This window comes from Hippocampus bargibanti, linkage group LG04 (assembly GCF_051943395.1).
Source record: "Hippocampus bargibanti isolate YZ-2025 linkage group LG04, ASM5194339v1, whole genome shotgun sequence".
In the NCBI taxonomy this organism is placed as follows: domain Eukaryota; kingdom Metazoa; phylum Chordata; class Actinopteri; order Syngnathiformes; family Syngnathidae; genus Hippocampus; species Hippocampus bargibanti.
Genome location: NC_142737.1, coordinates 4026803 through 4046726, shown reverse-complemented (window position 1 = coordinate 4046726; position 19924 = coordinate 4026803). Strand labels below are relative to the sequence as shown.

The following is a 19924-nucleotide window of genomic DNA, read 5'->3' as shown; positions in this document are numbered from 1 at the left end:
ACATCAGTCCGTGATTCATATATTTTCAGGCCAGCAGAGAAGGCTTTGCAGGCCTTGACAGTCCGCCACTGCTATAGCCACAACGCCAGGATGGATATTTCTATTACGCTTAACCTCCTTAGGGTCAAGGTGGGTTAAAATGGAGCCAATTCCATCTGATTTCAAGGAAGAGGCAGCCAATTGACAACCGACATACATACTGTACATGAGCTGGATGAATAATAAAATTTATACTAATTAATAATTTATCGTAAATAATTTTTTTGACTGCCAAACTCTTAGAACCGAAGTTTGGGAAATCCGTACTCCGGTCTCCTACTGCCGTAGCGCACTCCGAACAGCCGAGGGCGGTCGAAAGCAGCAGAAAAAAACATGGTCTGCTAACGAAGAAGAAGCCCTTGTCTTCCTTAGGGAAACTAACCGATAGATTTTGTCGTCTAATCCCCAAACCAGTCATCGTTCACTTGATAATAGTTCGATCCAAAATGATTCTTACTGTGAAGCCGCTTCAGGGAAAAGAATGCAGCGTCCACGTAAGTCTAAATGTGTTGCTGTTGACGTGCTAAGCTAAGCGAAGCGACAGGCGGCTAACGCTTTCGACCGGTGTCTGTAGCCACCTAGCCGCTAACCGCTTAGTATGGACCCTATCATGTGTTAAGCCATTTTTGACAATCTTCACGATCATTTGATTGGGAAATAATTGTTATTTTCATCCGTTGTCGCACCAGTGAAGACGTGGCGAGTCAAAAATCTGGGCAGTCAATCGTAGTTACGCTAACAACATCCAGACAAAGACGCAGACTAACGTTAGTGCCTAATCATGTGCTTAGGTAGGTCAATGTATCACTCTCCGACATCGTTAAACTTCACTATGTATAACTTGTGTTTTTGCATGTATGAACGTGATTTCATGCTAAGTATGCTCTTAATAACAGCGACTTGCAGGTCGCTGGAGTAACAGCAGAAGATTAAGAGAATGACTTTCTGAGGAGATGCCTAAATATGGTTAATTTAAAAGGAAAGGAGACCGTTGTTTAAAATCAGAGCCGCAAAAAGAATTCATAGTCTGCAAATTTAGATTGTAATAAGTCATAGTAAATACTAATGTAAAGATACCAGAAAAATATATACTTTATGGACAGTAACAGATCACAGCATTAATAATAATAATACATTTCATTTAAGCGCCTTTCAAAACTCTCAAGGTCACTTTACAGTCACAGGATAAGTTTTTTTTTCTGTGGGTGAGCATCATCGAATGGTGAGTATAGTTTTGCTTTGTTTGAATGCCGCTGTGCCGATGACCAGTTTGTGTTTGGGAGCCTTTTACTGAGCATCTTCATCTTTATTAAGTTTACAAGTTCATAGGGTTGCCTGTTCTGTAGCCACAAGGGGACACAAGCCAGTGTCTTCTAGTGCCGGTCCCAAGGTCGGATAAATACGGAGGGTTGTGTCAGGAAGGGCAGCCGATGTAAAAGTTAGGCCAAAACAAACATGCGGATCAAACCTCTGAAGATGGAGGACAGTGATTCGCTGTGGCGACCCCTTGAAGGGAGAAGAAGAAGAGCAAAGCATTTGTACATTGTCACTTCCCCCCCACTGTTTAACTTATGCTTTGTACTGTACTAACTTTGACCATTGTGTGTCTAATCTTCCAGGTGACTGAAGATGAAAAAGTTTCCACAGTGAAAGAGCTCGTGTCGGAACGTCTTAACATCCCAGCCAATCAGCAGCGGTTGCTTTATAAAGGCAAAGCGCTCGCAGGTACGTTTTTGTCAACCCGGCATGTGCACACCCCTGTCCCGATCCCTTTTAGTTTTTTTGTGCAATAAAATAGTTTACATCGAGATAAATAACCTCAACGTTTTGTTTTTCAAAAGAATAATGTATTTGGTACAATCAAACTAAGGTTTTAAACCTTTTGGCCGTCATCTTAAAACGCTAAAATGTTTGTTGCAAAAACAACACTGTCTGAAGAAGGAAAAAAATGCCCTATCAACAGTATCATGCAGTGTCATGCTTTAGGGCTGTTTTTCTCCATTTGAAAATTGAGCCATAAAGGGCAACCGACGTCACTTTTTGTTTTTTTAACTGACATCAGAAAAACGTTTTATAGCATCTAAAATACCCAAAACATGCAGTATGATATTTTTATTCAAATGCAAAACACCAATAAAAATTACTTAAAGTGTCCAAAATCTGCAAAAAATTGAGCTGCGAATTGGGCATTTACGGAAAGTCCCACCCCCAGTTCGTGACGTCACGCCAAGACGTCTTGCATTGCTGGAGAATAAAAACAATGGCTTAAGATTTGGATAATATGCTTTCTTGTTACACATCCAGTTATGAATATGATTCAAATAGTTCTGAAGAGGAAAGCATGCATGTTTGCAATCGATTAAAGAATGTCTCGCCCAAAAAGAGGCAAGAAAATGGCCACCGAGCTGTGAGTAATGAATCAGCCCGTTTCCACAGGCTGATAAATTCCTACCATGGAGCTTGGACTCCCTCTGCTGGCGGCTTTTGGGTGTCACGCAAGGTTTTCAAAAAAAACAGTAACTCAAAAACAAGACTTCCTGAATGTTCAGCACGAGTCTTAAAACGTAAAATATAGCTATATGCGGTGGAATCTTATTAAAATACGCCCAGTAGAAGTCATTTGAAGCCATATAGCTATATTTTACATTTTAAGACTCGCGCTGAATATTCAGGAAGTCTTGTTTTCGAGTTGGTGACGAATCCAGATGTGACATCACGTCTGAAACCGAGCCACTAACCGAGAAAGCGACACACAATGCATTTTGGGTACTTTGTTTGGTCTGAAAACAGGGCGTTGATCCGTGTTGATGGCGAAATTAGAAGGAAAACACATCAATAACGTGATGGTGAATCGTTGTGTGTTGCACCAACACTACTATTTGATACTAGTTGACACAAATTCCCAGCAGACAAATCAGCCCATGGCGCCCGACGGAGCTTGGGCACCATCTTCTGCATTTTCTGGGACGCTACATTGGAGTCCTTGAATTGATCCGGAAGGACTTCTTTAATCGATTGCAAACATTTATGCTTTCCTCTTCAGAACTATTTGAATCATATTCATAACTGGATGAGTAACAAGAAAGCATCTTCTCCGAATCTGAAGCCATTGTTTTGATTCTCGAGCAAGGCAAGACGTCCTGGCGTGACGTCACGAACAAGGGGGCGGGACCTTCTGAAAGTCGCCATTTTCGGGATCATTTTGAAGTAGTTTCAGGACACTAACTCATTTTTATTGGTGTTTGGCATTTGACTAAAAATATCAGCCTGCGTGTTTTGGGTATTTTAGACTCTATCAAACATTTTTCTGATGTCAGTTAGGAAACAAAAAATAGTGTCGGTTGTCCTTTAATTACCTTAGACCAAACTTTTTAAAATTCCAGTCCGGTTTTCTTTATTTTTGTAATTTATTTGTGTTATTATTATTTTTTTAATCCATTGAAGATGGACACAGAAGTACACTATTCCTACACAAAGGAAAATTCCATGTGTGTAATTGTGACCATCACTTGTCCCTTTAGATGAACACAAACTAAGTGACTACTCCATCGGGCCAGAAGCCAAATTAAACCTCGTCCTCCGTCCAGCGGGCGAAAGAACCAACACTTCAGGAACGGCCACCTGCAGCAGCAGCAGCAGCAGTAACGGCGGCATAACACATGCGGGAGTGTGGCAGACTCTATCCACTATCCTTGCAAAACACTTTAGCCCTGCAGATGCCGCCAAAGTGCATGAACAGCTGATTAAGGTATCCGGGTTTTCGTTTTTGAGATCGGAATTTAATTGTCAATTGGCTTGCTGCTATCCACCTTATTTTGAAATGTAGATATGTAGAATGGATTGAATTCCATTTTGGAAGGTTGTACTGATGTTACAAAATGGAGCAGAAAATCACACAGTGGAATAATGTCAAGAATACTGAAAAAGATATAAATACATATAAAATCAAACATCAGTGTCATATGACAAAAAAATAGGCTACAAATATGTAGAGTATATACCACTGTAAAGTGTTCTTCACTTCAAGTGTCCTTGAGAGTTTTGAAAAGCGCTTAGAAATTCAAATTATTATTATTATTATTATTATACATATTTGCACAACAACTGCACCTTTAACCAAGCGCTTTACGGAACATATAATAATAATAATAATAATAATAATAATAATAATAATAATAATAATACATTTCATTTATAAGCGTCTTTCAAAACTCTCAAGCACACTTTACAGTCACAGGATATTTTTTTCTGCAGGTGAGCAGCGGCAGGCATGCGCGCCAGCGTTCCCTCAACCCGGAAGTAACTCAAATAGATAGTAAGCCAGCTAGGTAGCTAATAGATACAGTAGTAATAATAATAATAATAATAATAATAATACATTTCATTTATAAGCGTCTTTCAAAACTCTCAAGCACACTTTACAGTCACAGGATATTTTTTCTGCAGGTGAGCAGCGGCGGCCACACGCTCCAAGGTTCACTCAACCTGAAAGTAACTCAAATAGATAGTAAGCTTGCTAGGTAGCTAATAGATACAGTAATAATAATAATAATAATAACAATAATACATTCCATTTATAAGCGGCTTTCAAAACTCTGAAGGACACTTTACAGTCAGGATATTTTTTTTCTGCATGTGAGCAGCGGCAGCTACACGCGCCAGCGTTCACTCAACCCGGAAGTAACTCAAATAGATAGAAAGATAGCTAGCTAGCTAATAGATACAGTAATAATAATAATATGTTTCATTTATAAGCGCCTTTCAAAACTCTCAAGGACACTTTACAGTCACAGGATATTTTTTTTCTGCGAGCCACATGTGCCAGCGTTCACTCAACCCGGAAGTAACTCAAATAGATAGAAAGCTAGCTAGCTAGCTAATAGATACAGTAATAATAGAGAGAAGACCAATTCCAAGCTGACTATTGATCTGATATGATATTGATATGATTTAGCATGAAATGAGACATAATCTTTTGATCATACCATTTATTTAGTCTGTTGGTCATGCACGAATACTCATTCCAACTATTTCATTTCCCTTTTTTTTTTTTTTTGAAGGATTACGAACGTTCACTCCGACAACTTAGCCTGGACGACATTGAGCGCTTAGCCAGCAGATTGCTTCACCCGGAAGTGGACGACATGAACACGGCGTCGTATATGGACTGAGGAACACCCGTGCCAAAAGCTATCTGCCGTGAATGCGTTGGGCATGCTTAAAATGTGACGAGAGAAAGCGCGGTGTGCCTAATCGGCGTTGTGAGTGAGCTTTGGATATTTCTGTTGAAAGCGCCGGCGTATCCGTAAAGAGAAGGTTGGATCTGTGTGGTGAACACTGTAGTCGTGTCACGGGGGCCCTCATCACACAATATTTGCATACAAAGGAATGGCTCTTGTGTTTTACAACCTCCCAGGGAATACAACTTTACTTTGAGGATATTTATTTTTAATGTTTAGGTGATGCGACAAGGCAGTACATTTCCTCTTTGTTGATAACTAATGATGATTGTAAATATTCTGTTTATATTCAGATATTAAAAGTGAAACAAATCATTTCGGTGTATTGCAATCTTGTGTTTACAGAGCTGATCAACTCATGGAAAAATGACGTATTCAAGTTCAGAGGCGGGCTTTTGGGAGGCGGTTCAACCAATCACACTGCTCACACATGTGCTTCTTTTCTAAACAACCAATCAGATGGTCGAAAACTACCGCGGTTACAGCCAATGGCTGGTCGACCTAATCTCTGCTCGGATGTCGTTTTGGAACCGAAAAACGAACATATTTAACCTATGTGTGTTATTTCGACGAATTATGACATATCGACACGTCGGATGAGACGGGATATTGACGTTGTACGGCGGTAGGTGACATACTAGCTCCTCTTGTGACCAGGGTTAGCCGCAATACTAGTACAACCTATCACTTCCGTAGCTAGCTAACGTTAGCTGATGTTAATATGGTCGCCTGTCGGTCTTATTTTGACGCCATTTATCGTGTAATTGCGGTGTCATTGACGCTACGTAGTGTACGTATTTGTAACACAGTCCGTCAATACTGTCGTGAAAATATACACATATAGTGGTGTTAAATATCGAAGGATGTAATGCAGGGCTGGCGAGCCCTGTCATCAGCACCACTCCTCCTTATTATAGCTTCATGAAACGCTTCCTTCTTGCACTGATTTTTGTCAGCGTGCTCACGAGTTTGCCTTTTTTGTGTTTTTTTTTTCGTCTCCAGCTTCAACTCAGTGAGTCCACTCTACTCTTGGAGGCAGGATGGAGACTTTGATTCCTACCATCAATCGTTTGCAAGAGGTTTTCCTCACAGTGGGCACAGAGATCATTCATCTGCCTCAAATCGTCGTGGTCGGATCTCAGGTGAGATGCTTCCCTTTTCATGTTTATTTTTTGCTAAACTTCCTTAGAAAATAAAGATGAGGAAATGATAGAAATACAGTACTCAAAATCTGGAACGTTGGTTCCATATTCAAATATTAATATAACAATTTTGGTTTGGTGACTTGTCTCCAAACAGAGTAGCGGGAAGAGCTCGGTGCTGGAGAGTCTGGTTGGACGTGATTTCCTTCCCCGAGGCTCAGGGATCGTCACTAGACGACCGCTGGTGTTGCAGCTTGTCAACGTTGCGCCTCTGCAGGAGCGGCTGAAAACTGAAAATGGTCTGTCGTGTAGTCATCCTATGAATTGAGAGAATGTTCAGATTTACACTTGACAAACAATTCATGATACTCATCCTGTTTTAGAGTTTTCCCCCTGCTGTTAGTAGTTTTTTTTTATCGTGTCACTTTGTAATTTCTCACTGTTTTGCATTCCTTTCAAGGCTTTAATTTTTCTGTACTAACACACTTTCCCCCCCGTTTTTATAATGCTTTCCAGGAAATGGGGTTAAACAAACTACACAAAACAACTACCCAGGTCTCTTCAAATTTCTTTGTATTTATATTCTTCCCTTGCTTCTCTCTTTGTCGCATTAAGCGGGTGCATCTCAATTCTTTAAAATATCCTGGATTAACCCCCTCTCATTTTGATGATTCGAACCAAAACCCAGCATTTACCATCTCAATTCATTTGAAGACAGATATAGCAAAAGAATTGATCACAATTATTTTTGTAGATATACAAATGAAATGGGACTTAATCTGAACTATAGGGTAACCCAAAAAAAAACGCATACCCATGAAAATTTCAATTGTGGCTTTGATTAAACAGCTACTTATTTCAAATTACAACCACATATTATTCAGTTTATGGAAGACTGTTCATCCGAGTTTCAGTAATTTCTGTCAATTTTTAGTCAATTTATGGCTTTCCCAAGATGCGTTCCAAATGTCCACCATTTTGTTGCAAACAAACCTGTACTCTGCTGACAAAGTTGTCAATCACTTTTACACACTCCTACAGAGTGGCATTATAACATTTTTGTAGTATACTTTTTCAGTAGCTTTTATTTTGAATCTCATTTGGTTATTCGGGTTTAGTGACCACACCTTTTTTTTCTTGACTTTAAACGATTCGATTACATTTTTCTCATAAGGTGTCAAAGCTGAAGAATGGGGCACCTTCCTGCACTGCAAAAATCAGGTTTGCTGCCATTTTGCTAATCTCCATCCTGGAAATTTGAGTTTTTCCTCATTGTGTTTTCTTCTCAAAGGTGTTCACTGATTTTGGAGAAATTCGCCAGGAAATCGATGCGGAGACCGAACGTTCTTCAGGCAACAACAAGGTAGGGGAAAAAAGTGCTGTCGTGATGTGATATATGTTTTAAATGGAATATCAAATCGAATATCAAAATAGCACTGGATTGATTGTGCAGTAACTAAAGAAAATTGAAAATATTTGTTTATTTTATAGATGAATAAATTCTTTGACTTCAATTAAAATTCTAGATACAGCGAACTTTTCACCTTACAAACATTAAATTTGCAAGAATAAAATCTTGGCATATAAACTAGGAAACAGACGGAGCGCCACACACGCACCCTTTCTCTGAGTGCAAACGTGGTTTGTTATGAAGTGGAGTACTTTTGTTGCTTTTTTTGGGACCGAAAAAAACCCCACCACAGGCTAGTGTTAAGCCGAAGAGGACACAAAACAAAATTACGGTCCAGCAGAAGTAGGAGATAATTGAAAAACACGAACGGGGTGTGCGTTTGTGTGACTTAGCTGTCCCAGTACCAGTATGCCAAGTCGACCATTGCTACGTGTGGCTAAGGGTGTTTCTGTGTTGTCTAAGCAACAGTCTCAGGCAATAGAAGATGTTGAAAAACTTCTGTTGATTTGGATTAATGAAAAGCAGCTAGCAGGGGACAGTGTGAGTGAGGGTATTATTGCCGAGAAAGCACTGCAACTTCACTCTGATATCATCCATAGGCAACTACAGTACATCAAAACCATCACAAAGGTAAATAAAACGACTATTATACAGTACAGTTTATTTTTTTAATTACAATACAATAGCACTTTTATTCTACATAAAATAAGGTCGCCGAGAAAGCACGGCAACTGCACTCGGATATCATCAAGCAACAATTACATCAAAGGTATCACAAAGGTAAATAAAACAACTTTATTATACACTAACGTTTATTTCTTTAATTACAATACAATAGCACATTTATTATACATAAAATAAGGTCTTTTTTGTGTAGTTTTAAGGCTTATTTAGTAGAAAATTATGTGTTAGGGGGACCTGGAAACTGATTATTCTCATTTTAATGGTTTCCTATGGGAAATTAATGTTTGGAAGACACACTTTTCGCCTTACACACACTTTCTGGGTTCGTAAGCTGAGGTATCACTGTATATGATAAAAAATAGATTTTACTCAAATAATGGCTTTTCATGTGATACGAAATACGTATCATGCTCCAATTACTGCATTGTGGTTTATTTCAATCAGTTTAGTATACTTCAGCAATCTAATTAAATCGGGCCCGACCCCTTTTAGAATTTGACCCCCTTTTTAGACACAAGGGGGCCAACTGGCCCCTTTTTTAATTTCCCTGTTGCATCACTGCATTCATGGCGAAAGACAATTTTGAGTGGTTCATTAACTCGCCATCTATGTTTTTGGAATGAGGGAGGAAGCAGAGTTACCCGGACAAAAACCACACTGGCATAGCGCATTGTGCTTGATTGTTATTTTTCTCCCTGCCCACCAGGGAATCGCTCCTGAGCCCATCCATTTGAAGATTTACTCCCCAAAAGTCCTCAATCTGACCCTTGTTGACTTACCCGGCATCACAAAGGTAAAATCGCATTCGCGTCCATTAACCGAAGCTCGCTTGATGAACTCGAGCTGCTCGCAACCCGCAGGTCCCTGTTGGGGACCAGCCCGAGGACATCGAATCCCAAGTCCAGGAGATGATCTTGTCCTTCATCTCCAATCCCAACTCCCTCATCCTCTCGGTGTCCGCCGCCAACTCTGACTTGGCCACTTCGGACGCTCTGAAATTGGCTCGTGAGGTTGATCCAGATGGTGAGAGATTGGTTTTGTGTTACGTAACGTCCTGCAAAGTAGGACACTCGGCACTTTTTTTTTAGGTTGATGACAGCCGCTGATCACGTCTGTGTAAGCTCTCAGTCGTACAGGAGTGATCCATCGGTGAAAAGGAAATCTGTACTTGTTTTCAGGACTTGTTTGTTGGACGTTTCACTTCTCATCCGAGGAGCTTCGTCAGCGAACAAAAATGTGCTGGTAGCTCTGGCCCTTATGTCCAGAGGTGGCGGTGCCAGACCTCTGCTTTGATAGGTCCCTGCTCTAAGGTTGGGGGGAGCAGTGGACTATTCCCTGAGGCTATACTGATTACTTATTTTGTTCTGACTGATTATGGTCTCTGACTGGCCCTGATTGCCCCATTCGCCCTGGTATCACCTCATTAGTATCAGAATCAGAAAACATTTATTCGTCCCACAATGGGGAAATTTGCAGTCCACTGTAGCAATTTGAAAGGACTAAGCCTATGTGGTAACGATCTAAGAATTGTGTTGTAAGCACAATCCAAATTAAACCTCACACCACCACGGCGATTTCAGTGAAGGATTTTGCTGTTTTATAAAAATAGCTTCTTTTACTCCCCTTTCAAACCATTTATTTTCTTTCTCTAAGATTCTAACCACACTGTCGTCAATTATTATTATTATTAGCGCCAATAAAACGCTTTCATGAGTTGTAGTTTTTTCGTCCATCAGGTCGACGGACTCTGCTTGTTGTCAGCAAGCTGGATTTGATGGACGCGGGAACGGACGCCCTTGAGGTACTTCTCGGTCGAGTCATCCCAGTCAGACTCGGTATCATTGGGGTCGTTAACAGGTCCGCAAAAACTGATTTTTAGCCCGATACCTCACGAACGTCCCTGAATTCATGATTTGACTCTTCCAGGAGCCAGCATGACATCAACACGCAAAAAAGCCTGGGCGACAGCATGAAAGACGAACAGGCCTTCCTTCAACGTCACTACCCGTCGTTAGCATCCCGCGCCGGCTCTCGCTACCTAGCCAAAACGCTCAGCAGACTTCTCATGCACCACATCCGAGACTGCCTGCCGGACCTCAAGACCCGCGTGACGGTGCTCAGCGCCCAATATCAGTCACGTCTCAACAGCTACGGTCAGCCGGTGGAAGACCACAGCGCCACCTTGCTGCAGATTGTCACCAAGTTCGCAAGCGATTACTGCAACACGATCGAGGGAACGGCTCGCTATATTCAAACCTCTGAGCTGTGAGTATGACAACTTAAGTGATTTGGGTATTTTTAAAAAGTCATGAATTAGTTAGGTTTCAATTCTCAGACGTCATACGAGTATTCAGATGAGATGACCAGGATGACGTAGTTTCAATTCACTCTGGTTGTCATGTCTGGCAGTGAATGAATTAAAGCTTGATTAAATGTGTGTAAATGAATACAATATAAATGTGAATTAAAGCATAATACAGTAAAGTCTCGTTATATCGATATTCAAGGGAGTCCGAAAAAATATCGATATAACCGGGACTATCGATATATCCGACCCTGTTTGCATGTAATTTTCTCAGTGCGTGCATAGAAATAGTATCGATATAACCGGGACTATCGATATATCCGATATCGATATAACGAGACTTTACTGTACTTCAAAATGAATACAATCGATGAGAAGAAGGTTTCTTCAGCCGTCATCTGTACTTCTTTGAAGGTGTCGGACGTTTTATTTCTCATCCAAGAGGCTTCGTCAGCGAACTCAAATTTTTTTGCTGGTAGTTTTGGCCCAAATATATATATCCCTACTGTCCAGACGTGGCGGTGCCAGACTCTGCTATGATTGGTCCCTGCTCTCAGGTTGGGGGGAGCAGCGGACTACTCCCTGCGGCTACACTGATTGCTTCTCTTGTCCTGACTGATTACTTCTATTGTCCTGCCTGAGTAGGGGCTCTGCGACTGGCCTGATTGCCCCATTTGCTCTGGTATGACCTCATCAGCATAACTAAGCATATGTTGCCTAAGAAGTTGGTTGTAGGAACGATCCAAATTGAACCTCACCCCACCATGACGATTTAGTGAAGGGGTTTGCTGTTTTACGAAAATAGCTTCCCTTTATTCCCCTTTCAAACCATCTATTTTATTTCGCTAAGATTTTAACCTCATTGTCATCAAATGAGTGGTTGCTAGCTTTTTTTTTGATAAGAAGCGAAATGTCCGACACCTTCAAAGAAGTACAGATGACAGCTGAAGAAACCTTCTCATCGATGGACTACTCCTGTACGACTGAGAGCTTACACAGACGAAATGAATACAATATAAATGTATGAGCAACTCGTACGCAGGTTCGATTCCCGGTCAGTGTCCCAATAGTCAACCACTAGCACTCCTAAAACTGGATTTAAAATAACAACATCCCTAATACAAGTTGTACCAAATAAATCCTTCAAGTGATCATAATATTTGTAATTTTCCTTGCAGCTGCGGCGGAGCTCGCATCTGTTACATTTTCCACGAAACCTTTGGCCGCACTCTGCAGTCCATCGACCCTCTCGGAGGATTGACGGAACTCGATATCCTCACTGCCATCCGCAATGCTACCGTACGTTCCCGTTTCCTTCTATGATGTGTTCACAGTCATGTAAAAAAACATGGTAGTTACACATAAAGTACCTGTGTGGTTGCTCGACAGGGTCCACGTCCTGCACTTTTTGTCCCAGAGGTGTCCTTTGAGTTGTTGGTAAAGCGTCAAATCAAACGTCTGGAGGAACCCAGCCTTCGTTGCGTGGAGCTGGTTCACGAAGAGCTGCAGAGGATCATCCAGCACTGCTCATCCTTTAGCACGCAGGTACTATAATATAGTTATATAATATAATATAGTATATATATGTATGTATGCATGTATATGTATATGTATGTATGCATGTATATGTATGTATATATATATATATATATATATATATATATATATATATATATATATATATATATATATTGTATATGTCTATTTGTATATATTTGTATATGTATATTGTGTATATATATATATATGTGTATATATATATATGTGTATATATATATATATATATATATATATATATATATATATATATATATATATATATATATATATATATATATATATATATATATATATATATATGTCTATATATATATATACATACTATATATGTGTGTATGTATATACAGTATATACAGTATATATGTATATGTATATAGTAATATAATACAGTAAAGTCTCGTTATATCGATATTCAAGGGAGTCCGAAAAAATATCGATATAACCGGGACTATCGATATATCCGACCTTGTTTGCATGTAATTTTCTCCGTGCGTGCATAGAAAAAGTATCGATATAACCGGGACTATCGATATATCCGATATCGATATAACGAGACTTTACTGTATAAGCAATCCTTCAGTTACTTCAGTTCTTCTGTACAGCCGCCCCCATTTCAAGCTCAGATAACTCCAGACTCATATAACATTTTTTCTCCCTTTTTTCCCATGTTAGCACTTTGTTCCAGCTTCAGCTGTTGTTAAAGCGCTATCTAAACCAATATGTGCATATTGCATTGTATTTTGGACAGTCGCCCTCATTTCAAGCTCAGATAAGTCCAGACCCATATAACTTAGGAATTAACTCTTTTTTTTCTGATGAAAGAAGAGGGTCTCAGGTTTTTCACACTGAATTGAATGTTTATGTAGTCCTAAAACTCAATATTCTGTGGGTTCTCCAATTTGAGTGACAATGACAAAAACCCTGGCACTTTTGCACGTCTGGTAGTGAACAAGTTAATGATGAAAAAGCGCTCTTGAATTGATCTAAAAATCACAAATTGTCGAATTATTACTGATAAAACCATGTCAAGCTCTCGCAACAGTCGTCAACACAATCCGTCATATGGCAATTTAGTTTGTTTCTCATTTTATCCAGGAACTTCTGAGATTCCCCAAACTTCACGATTCCATTGTAGAAGTCGTGACCGGCCTACTGAGAAAGCGTCTGCCAATCGCCAATGAAATGGTAATCCTCCATATTATTAAAAATTAACACACGGCTTTTGAAAATGGCTTCCGCTGTATTTCCAGGTGCATAATTTAGTAGCAATCGAGCTTGCCTACATCAACACGAAGCATCCGGACTTCACGGATGCGGCGCAGGTCTCTGCATCAGTCAACAGTCAGCAGGTAGTTGATGGTGGCACCTCCTAATGTGTAAGCCAATTCCGCTTGATGGACTTCCTGTGACCATCAGGCAGACGGACCGGATGGAAGCAAGCGCTGGAAGAATGACAAGGTGGCGGAGGAGAAAGCCCCCGCGGCGGGCTTCGGCAGCCCCATCAAAGGGCAACCCATTAACCTTCTTGACACGGTGAGTGATGGCGAACATTTGACGGAGCGGTCACCCTTACCCCTTTTTTGATGAATTGGACGTATGCGTCCTGTTGTTATCGCCTCCTTTGAAGGTTACGTTTGCAACGATGCCTTCAAACAACAATAACAGTTACCTCAGTTTACGAACGCGTCAGCTCACGAAATTTTCACCTTACGAACATTAAATTCGCAAGAATATAATCTTGGCATACAAACTAGTTTTCGACGGACGAACCAAACCACACAGCGTCACAGTGGCTGGCGGACTAGTTTTTGGCGGATGAACACTAAACCACACGGTCGAACAGCGCCTAGTTTTCCACATCCCCTTTGAGTGCAGACATGGTTTGCTATCGAGTGAAGTACTTTTGCTATTATGTGACCGAAAAAGAGCCCACCACAGGCTAGTGTTCAGCCGAAGAGGACACATAACAATATTACGGTCGAGCAGAAGAAGGAGATCATCAAAAAACAGGAATGAGGTGTGCGTTTATGTGACTTAGCGTCCCAGTACCAGTACGCTAAGTCGACCATTGCTAAGGGTGTTTCTTTGTTATCTAAGCAACGGTCTCAGGCAATAGAAGAGGTTGAAAAACTTCTGTTGATTTGGATTAATGAAAAGCAGCAAGCACTGTTGATTTGGATTAATGAAAAGCAGCAAGCAGGGGACATTGTGAGTGAGGGTATTATTGCCGAGAAAGCACTGCAACTTCACTCTGATATCATCCACAGGCAACTACAGTACATCAAAACCATCACAAAGGTAAATAAAACGACTATTATACAGTACAGTTTATTTTTTTAATTACAATACAATAGCTCTTTTATTCTACATAAAATAATGTCTATTTTGTGTAGTTTTAAGGCTTATTTAGTAGAAAATTATGTTTTATGGGGACCTGGAAACGGATTAATCTCATTTTTATTGGTTTCTTATGGGAAATAAATATTTGGAAGATGAACTTTTTGCCTTCCACACTTTCTGGGAACCAATTCAGTTTGTTAGGTGAGGTATCACTGTACCTTTCTCTTTAGGCTGCTAGTTTGTGAGCTTCAAGTAACGACGCCCTCTGCTGGTTGAGGGTAGCTAATACAATCTATGCCTCGGTCTCTGTATCTGTCCAAACTGGTTTTGTACCTCACCCCAAGTGAGGTGTTTTGGGTTGACTGATTGATAAATTTGTTCGTTGAGCTCCTTCTGCCCAAGCCGATTCGCTTCCTGTTTTCGAAATCAAAAAACTAAAACATGGACAATGCAAGCTTGAAATTTTTTTCTCTCCCTTCCATAACTTTGCCGCTGTGAATTGTGAAGTTCTCCACTGTGAAACTAATAAAGATTAATAAAATTGAATTTCATCTAATCTAACAGTTAACTAATTCGCTTCCATTCCCGAATTTATTCGGGAATTGAAAAATGTGACGTGGAGCGCCATTCCCAAATTAGTTTTTTTTTCTTGTGGGGGGGTACTGATAAAGTGCTGATCAGACAGACCTCTGGCCATGTTTTTCTCTACCACGAGGGTGCAGTATTTGCTTTTTATCCATATTAGCGCTTTGTTACAGCTTCAGCCTTATAAATCAAAATGTATGTGTTGTATTGTATTTTGTACAGCCGCCGCCATTTCAAGCTCAGATAACTCCAAACCCATACAATTTAGGAATTAACTCTTTTTTTTCTGATGAAAGAAGAGAGTCTATGGTTTCTTACAATGAATTGAATATTTATGTAGTCCAAAAACTCAATATTCTGTGGGTCCTGCAATTCGATTGAAAATGACAAAAACCCTGGCACTGGAGTGGACATATTTTTGCACATCGTCTGGCAGTGAAACAGTTAGAAATTAAATGTATTATTATTTATTATTATTATGTAAGCTGCCTAGCTGTTGGCTATCTATTAGCTATTTATTAGCTATCCATTAGCTAGCTAGCTATTAGCTGTCTAGCTGATTGACTGTAAACTGTCAAGCTGGCCAACTGTTGGCTATCTGGCGATCTAGTAACTATTTATTTGCTATCCGCTAGCTAGCTAGCTAGCTGGCTTTCTATCTATTTGAGTTACTTCGGGGTTGAGGGAATGCTGGGGCGTGTGGCTGCCGCTGCTCACCCAAAGAAAAACTGATCCTGTGACTGTAAAGTGACCTTGAGAGTTTTGAAAGGTATTTATCAATGAAATTGATTATTATTATTCTTAGTTTTGAAAGGCGCTTCGAAATTAAATTTATTATTATTATTAACTGCAATCACATTTATAGTAGTTGTCTGCCGCCATCTAGTGGCCGGGTGGCTTAATATGTTTTTTTGACTTACTGTATTTTCTCAACTAGGCAGTGCCCGTGTCCCGCAAACTGAGTTCCAAGGAGCAAAGGGACTGCGAGGTCATCCAGCGCCTCATCAAGTCTTACTTCCTCATTGTCCGCAAGACCATCCAGGACAGGTCAGACCTCCTCCGGCTAGTATTCCACTTCCCTCCGGGTTATCCGCCATAATACCATCATAAGTTAGTGCGTCTACATGCGCAGCGTGCCCAAGGCCGTCATGCACTTTCTGGTGAATTACGTCAAGGAGCATCTGCAAAGCGAGCTGGTGGGTCAGCTTTACAAGCAGACGCTCCTCCAAGACCTTCTCATTGAGTCGCAGGACACAGCGCAGCAGAGGACGGACGTTGCTCAAATGCTGCAGGTAAATGTAACACATTTATGTTGTTTTTTTTAATTTCTTTTGTTTGGGAAGTGAGGGTGCAAAAGGCATTTATTGAACTCTCCCATCTTTCTCTTAGGCCCTTAAGAAGGCCAATCACATCATCTCTGAGATCAGAGAGACACACCTGTGGTAGCTAAAGCACACACTCCTCACTTAATCTGTCTACTGTGTGTATATATTGTATGTGTGTTTGTTTGTGTGAGAGAGAGAGATTTCTCCTGGACCAATGAATGTTGTTTAAAAGCATATTTCAATCCACCATTGCCCAAAAACCGAACCAACAGGGCTCCTGACTCAGGCCTAAAAATATTTTGCCACTTCACTGGCAATGTGAACAAATTCCCAAATACCTTTGTGTCATTTCTGTCATTCAAAATGTGTGTCTGCGTGTCAGCTATGTATGTCACATTTGTAATATTTATGTTTTGTAAGTCCAAAAAGGTGATTGTGAATTGCACTCGTTTTAGCTTGAATTTCAGGGTCACAATTTGCTGACCGCAAGGAGTCAAATAACCTGTTGATTGATTTAGTACTTAGATTTTTATTTTTAGATGGGGATGTCAGTGACCCATTTTATTACTTCTCCAAGTTCAAATAGAGTAGTTGCAATTCCCACAACTGGGCAAGACCCTTGTTGATTTTCATCTGCTGTTCTTCTTGCATATCTATTATTTTTCCTTCTTCAATTGAAGAACCCTATTTATTTTGTATATCTTACTTGGTACATATTTCTGTTTCACAACTGTCATAGGTGCAATTTAAAAAAAACTGAGAATCATGCTTTTACTGACAGGGATTTAATTTTGTATGAGACACGATCCCCCCAAAAACTAAAGGTTAGCATAGTAGGTACGTGTTTACCGGTCAAGCTTTTTGTGGTTGTTATATGCCAGAGAAGGAATCCAACTGTTTTATTACAATGTTCACTTTGAGCAGCCGCAGTGTAAATCTCATCGTGAAAGGCTCACATTCCTTGTCTGCTCGACATCAATTTCATGTCGGCGCAAGAAGGCTGTTGATTTAGTTGCAGTATTACAGCCAAATTTGGAACAGGCCTTCCAGGGACCGATTATGGTCTTGTCAAATGTAGAAATAATGATGCGTTGCATTTTTTTCCACTGTGATTGAGTTGAGTTTACGTTAATCCAGTTGTCCACCATCCTCAAAGGAAGAAAAAAAATAAATTCTTCGAGGAATTGAGTCTTAATCGTTCTCATCTGAATACAAGCAGCACGCAGCACAATACGGTATTTCCATACCTGCCAACTAATCCGGTTTTGCCGTAAAACTACAGTTTTCATTATCCCATTCCGGGTTACGGGTTAATAAAGAAAATTACGGTTTCCAATCAAAAACAATGAATCCGAAATCGTCAAAATGTACTCGACGTTAATTCAAAACACAAGAACGGGCGATCTGCACAGTGCTAGCTGTTAGCTTCTTTAGACGAATTGCGCATGCGCGTGGTACGGGTCTTTCCTGGAATCTAGAGTGACTGCTCATTCCCGGAATCGAGACTCAAGAGTTAGCGTCGTATTTATCATTGTCGTGTAATGGCACCTGCCCGAGAAAATTCAACAAAAAATGTGAAAAGTCAAACAAAAGTACGATCGTTTCGTGAGGAATACGCTCAAGCATTTCCATGAGTTAGACTTCGCTCAAGAAAAGGTGAACATGACGCGAGTTTGAGTTTAATACAGGTCTACATTGGCTAATAGCTCCTAGTATAAATGATTACAATTCCAGTATAAAAGTTGTAGTCCGCCGTACATTATTTGAAATGATAAAAAAACGCTAACCAGCAGAAATTGCAGGCAGTTTACTGCGCATGCGCAGTAACCTGGACCCCGCTTACTTCTCTGCTTTCAGAAGTTGGCAGGTATGTAATTTCCACCCACTTTCCACATTTTCCCACCCATGTCCCTCTAAGAATGACCGTAACCAAACATGACCCGACATTTTCCTTTGACTACTGTATGTTTAAATATTACTTGATTTATCAACCAAACCCGTCGTAAGGGATCATTCGTCAGCGGACAGCGAAAATGGCGCCGTGTTCTTATCTAATCAGGTACGCGATGTGAAAGGAGCTGTGTGTATGTTTTTGCATGTGATGAAGAGTAACTGCTGTGAACGATTTGGAATTTAGTTTGATTTCAGTGTAATTTATTCACAATGTGTTGACTGCCTCTGAGTTCTTGCCTGCCAATATTTGTGATTAATGTTTTACTTCCTGGAGGCCATTAAACTTCAGTGAAGGACAATGGACGGCGTGGGGACTTTATTGACGCACGCGTCGTGCTTTGCTAATGTTTTATGTGTACAATTGAAAGTGTTTTGGCAGCACTTTGTCAAATAGAAATATTGAAGTACAGTGATACCTCAGTTTGCGAACTTAATTGGTTCTCAGAAAGTGTGTGTAAGGCGAAAAGTTCATCTGCCAAACATTTATTTCCCATAAGAAACCATTAAAAATGAGAACAATGCGTTTCCAGGTCCCCATAAAATGTACATTTCTACCAAATAAGACTTAAAACTACACATAATCTACCTTATTTTATGTATAATAAATGTGCTATTGCATTGTAATTAAAGAAATAAACTACTATATAATAAAATCGTTTTATTTACCTTTGTTGTTGATGTAATTGCCTCTTGATGATATCCGAGTGAAGTTGCCGTGCTTTCTCTGCGATAATACCCTCACTCACAATGTCCCCTGCTAGCTGATTTTCGTTAATCCAAATCAACAGAACTTTTTCAACCTCTTCTATTGTCTAAGACCGTTGCTTAGACAACACAGAAACACCCTTCCCACACGTACCAATGGTTGACTTAGCGTACTGGGACGAACACCTCGTTCGTGTTTTTCGATGATCTCCTTCTGCTCAACCATTTTCTTTTGTGTCTTCTTTGGCTTAACAGTAGCTGGTGGCGGGGTCTTTTTCGGTCTCATAATAGCAAAAGTACTCCACTCGATAGCAAACCACATCTGCACTCATAGGGGGTGTGGAAAAGTAGCCCGCCAGCCACCGTGGCGCTGTGTGGTTTGGTTCCTCCGCCGAAAACTTATTCGTATGCCAGGATTATATTCTCGCAAATTTAATGTTCGTAAGGCGAAAAGCAGATTTTTATTCAGGGTAAAAAACGTCCAAAATAAAAAAATGCAGAATGACTACTGTTTTGTACATGCTTGTAGCTTGATTGGTTCCCAGCGCTGACATCACCAAATGACAGCACAATATCTCATGGTTTGCAGCCATGTGGATTGGCCCCGCCCCTCACCCCACTCAGTGGGTTATTGT

The 19924-nt window shown here is 40.3% G+C and overlaps 2 protein-coding genes across 3 annotated transcripts; both read left to right on the top strand.

Moving 5' to 3' along the window:
• Positions 1-370: 370 nt before the first annotated feature.
• ubl4a (ubiquitin like 4A) lies at positions 371-5594 on the top strand. Its single transcript, XM_088993623.1, has 4 exons — positions 371-533; positions 1659-1764; positions 3561-3787; positions 5100-5594. Exons 1-4 carry the CDS (start codon positions 486-488, stop codon positions 5208-5210), a joined length of 492 nt encoding a protein of 163 aa, XP_088849749.1. The 5' UTR covers positions 371-485; the 3' UTR covers positions 5211-5594.
• Positions 5595-5724: 130 nt separating this feature from the next.
• LOC148898760 (dynamin-1-like protein) lies at positions 5725-17305 on the top strand. 2 transcript variants are annotated; one of them, XM_088993621.1, is made up of 18 exons: positions 5725-5904; positions 6282-6421; positions 6579-6720; positions 6938-6976; positions 7596-7642; positions 7713-7784; positions 9223-9309; positions 9377-9539; positions 10253-10373; positions 10443-10781; positions 12000-12120; positions 12211-12366; positions 13477-13566; positions 13632-13730; positions 13798-13914; positions 16244-16353; positions 16439-16598; positions 16696-17305. In XM_088993621.1, exons 2-18 carry the CDS (start codon positions 6320-6322, stop codon positions 16750-16752), a joined length of 2022 nt encoding a protein of 673 aa, XP_088849747.1. In that variant the 5' UTR covers positions 5725-5904; positions 6282-6319; the 3' UTR covers positions 16753-17305. The 2 variants fall into 2 exon arrangements, with proteins under 2 accessions (XP_088849747.1, XP_088849748.1); XM_088993622.1 differs by lacking the exon at positions 6938-6976.
• The last annotated feature ends 2619 nt before the right edge of the window (positions 17306-19924 follow it).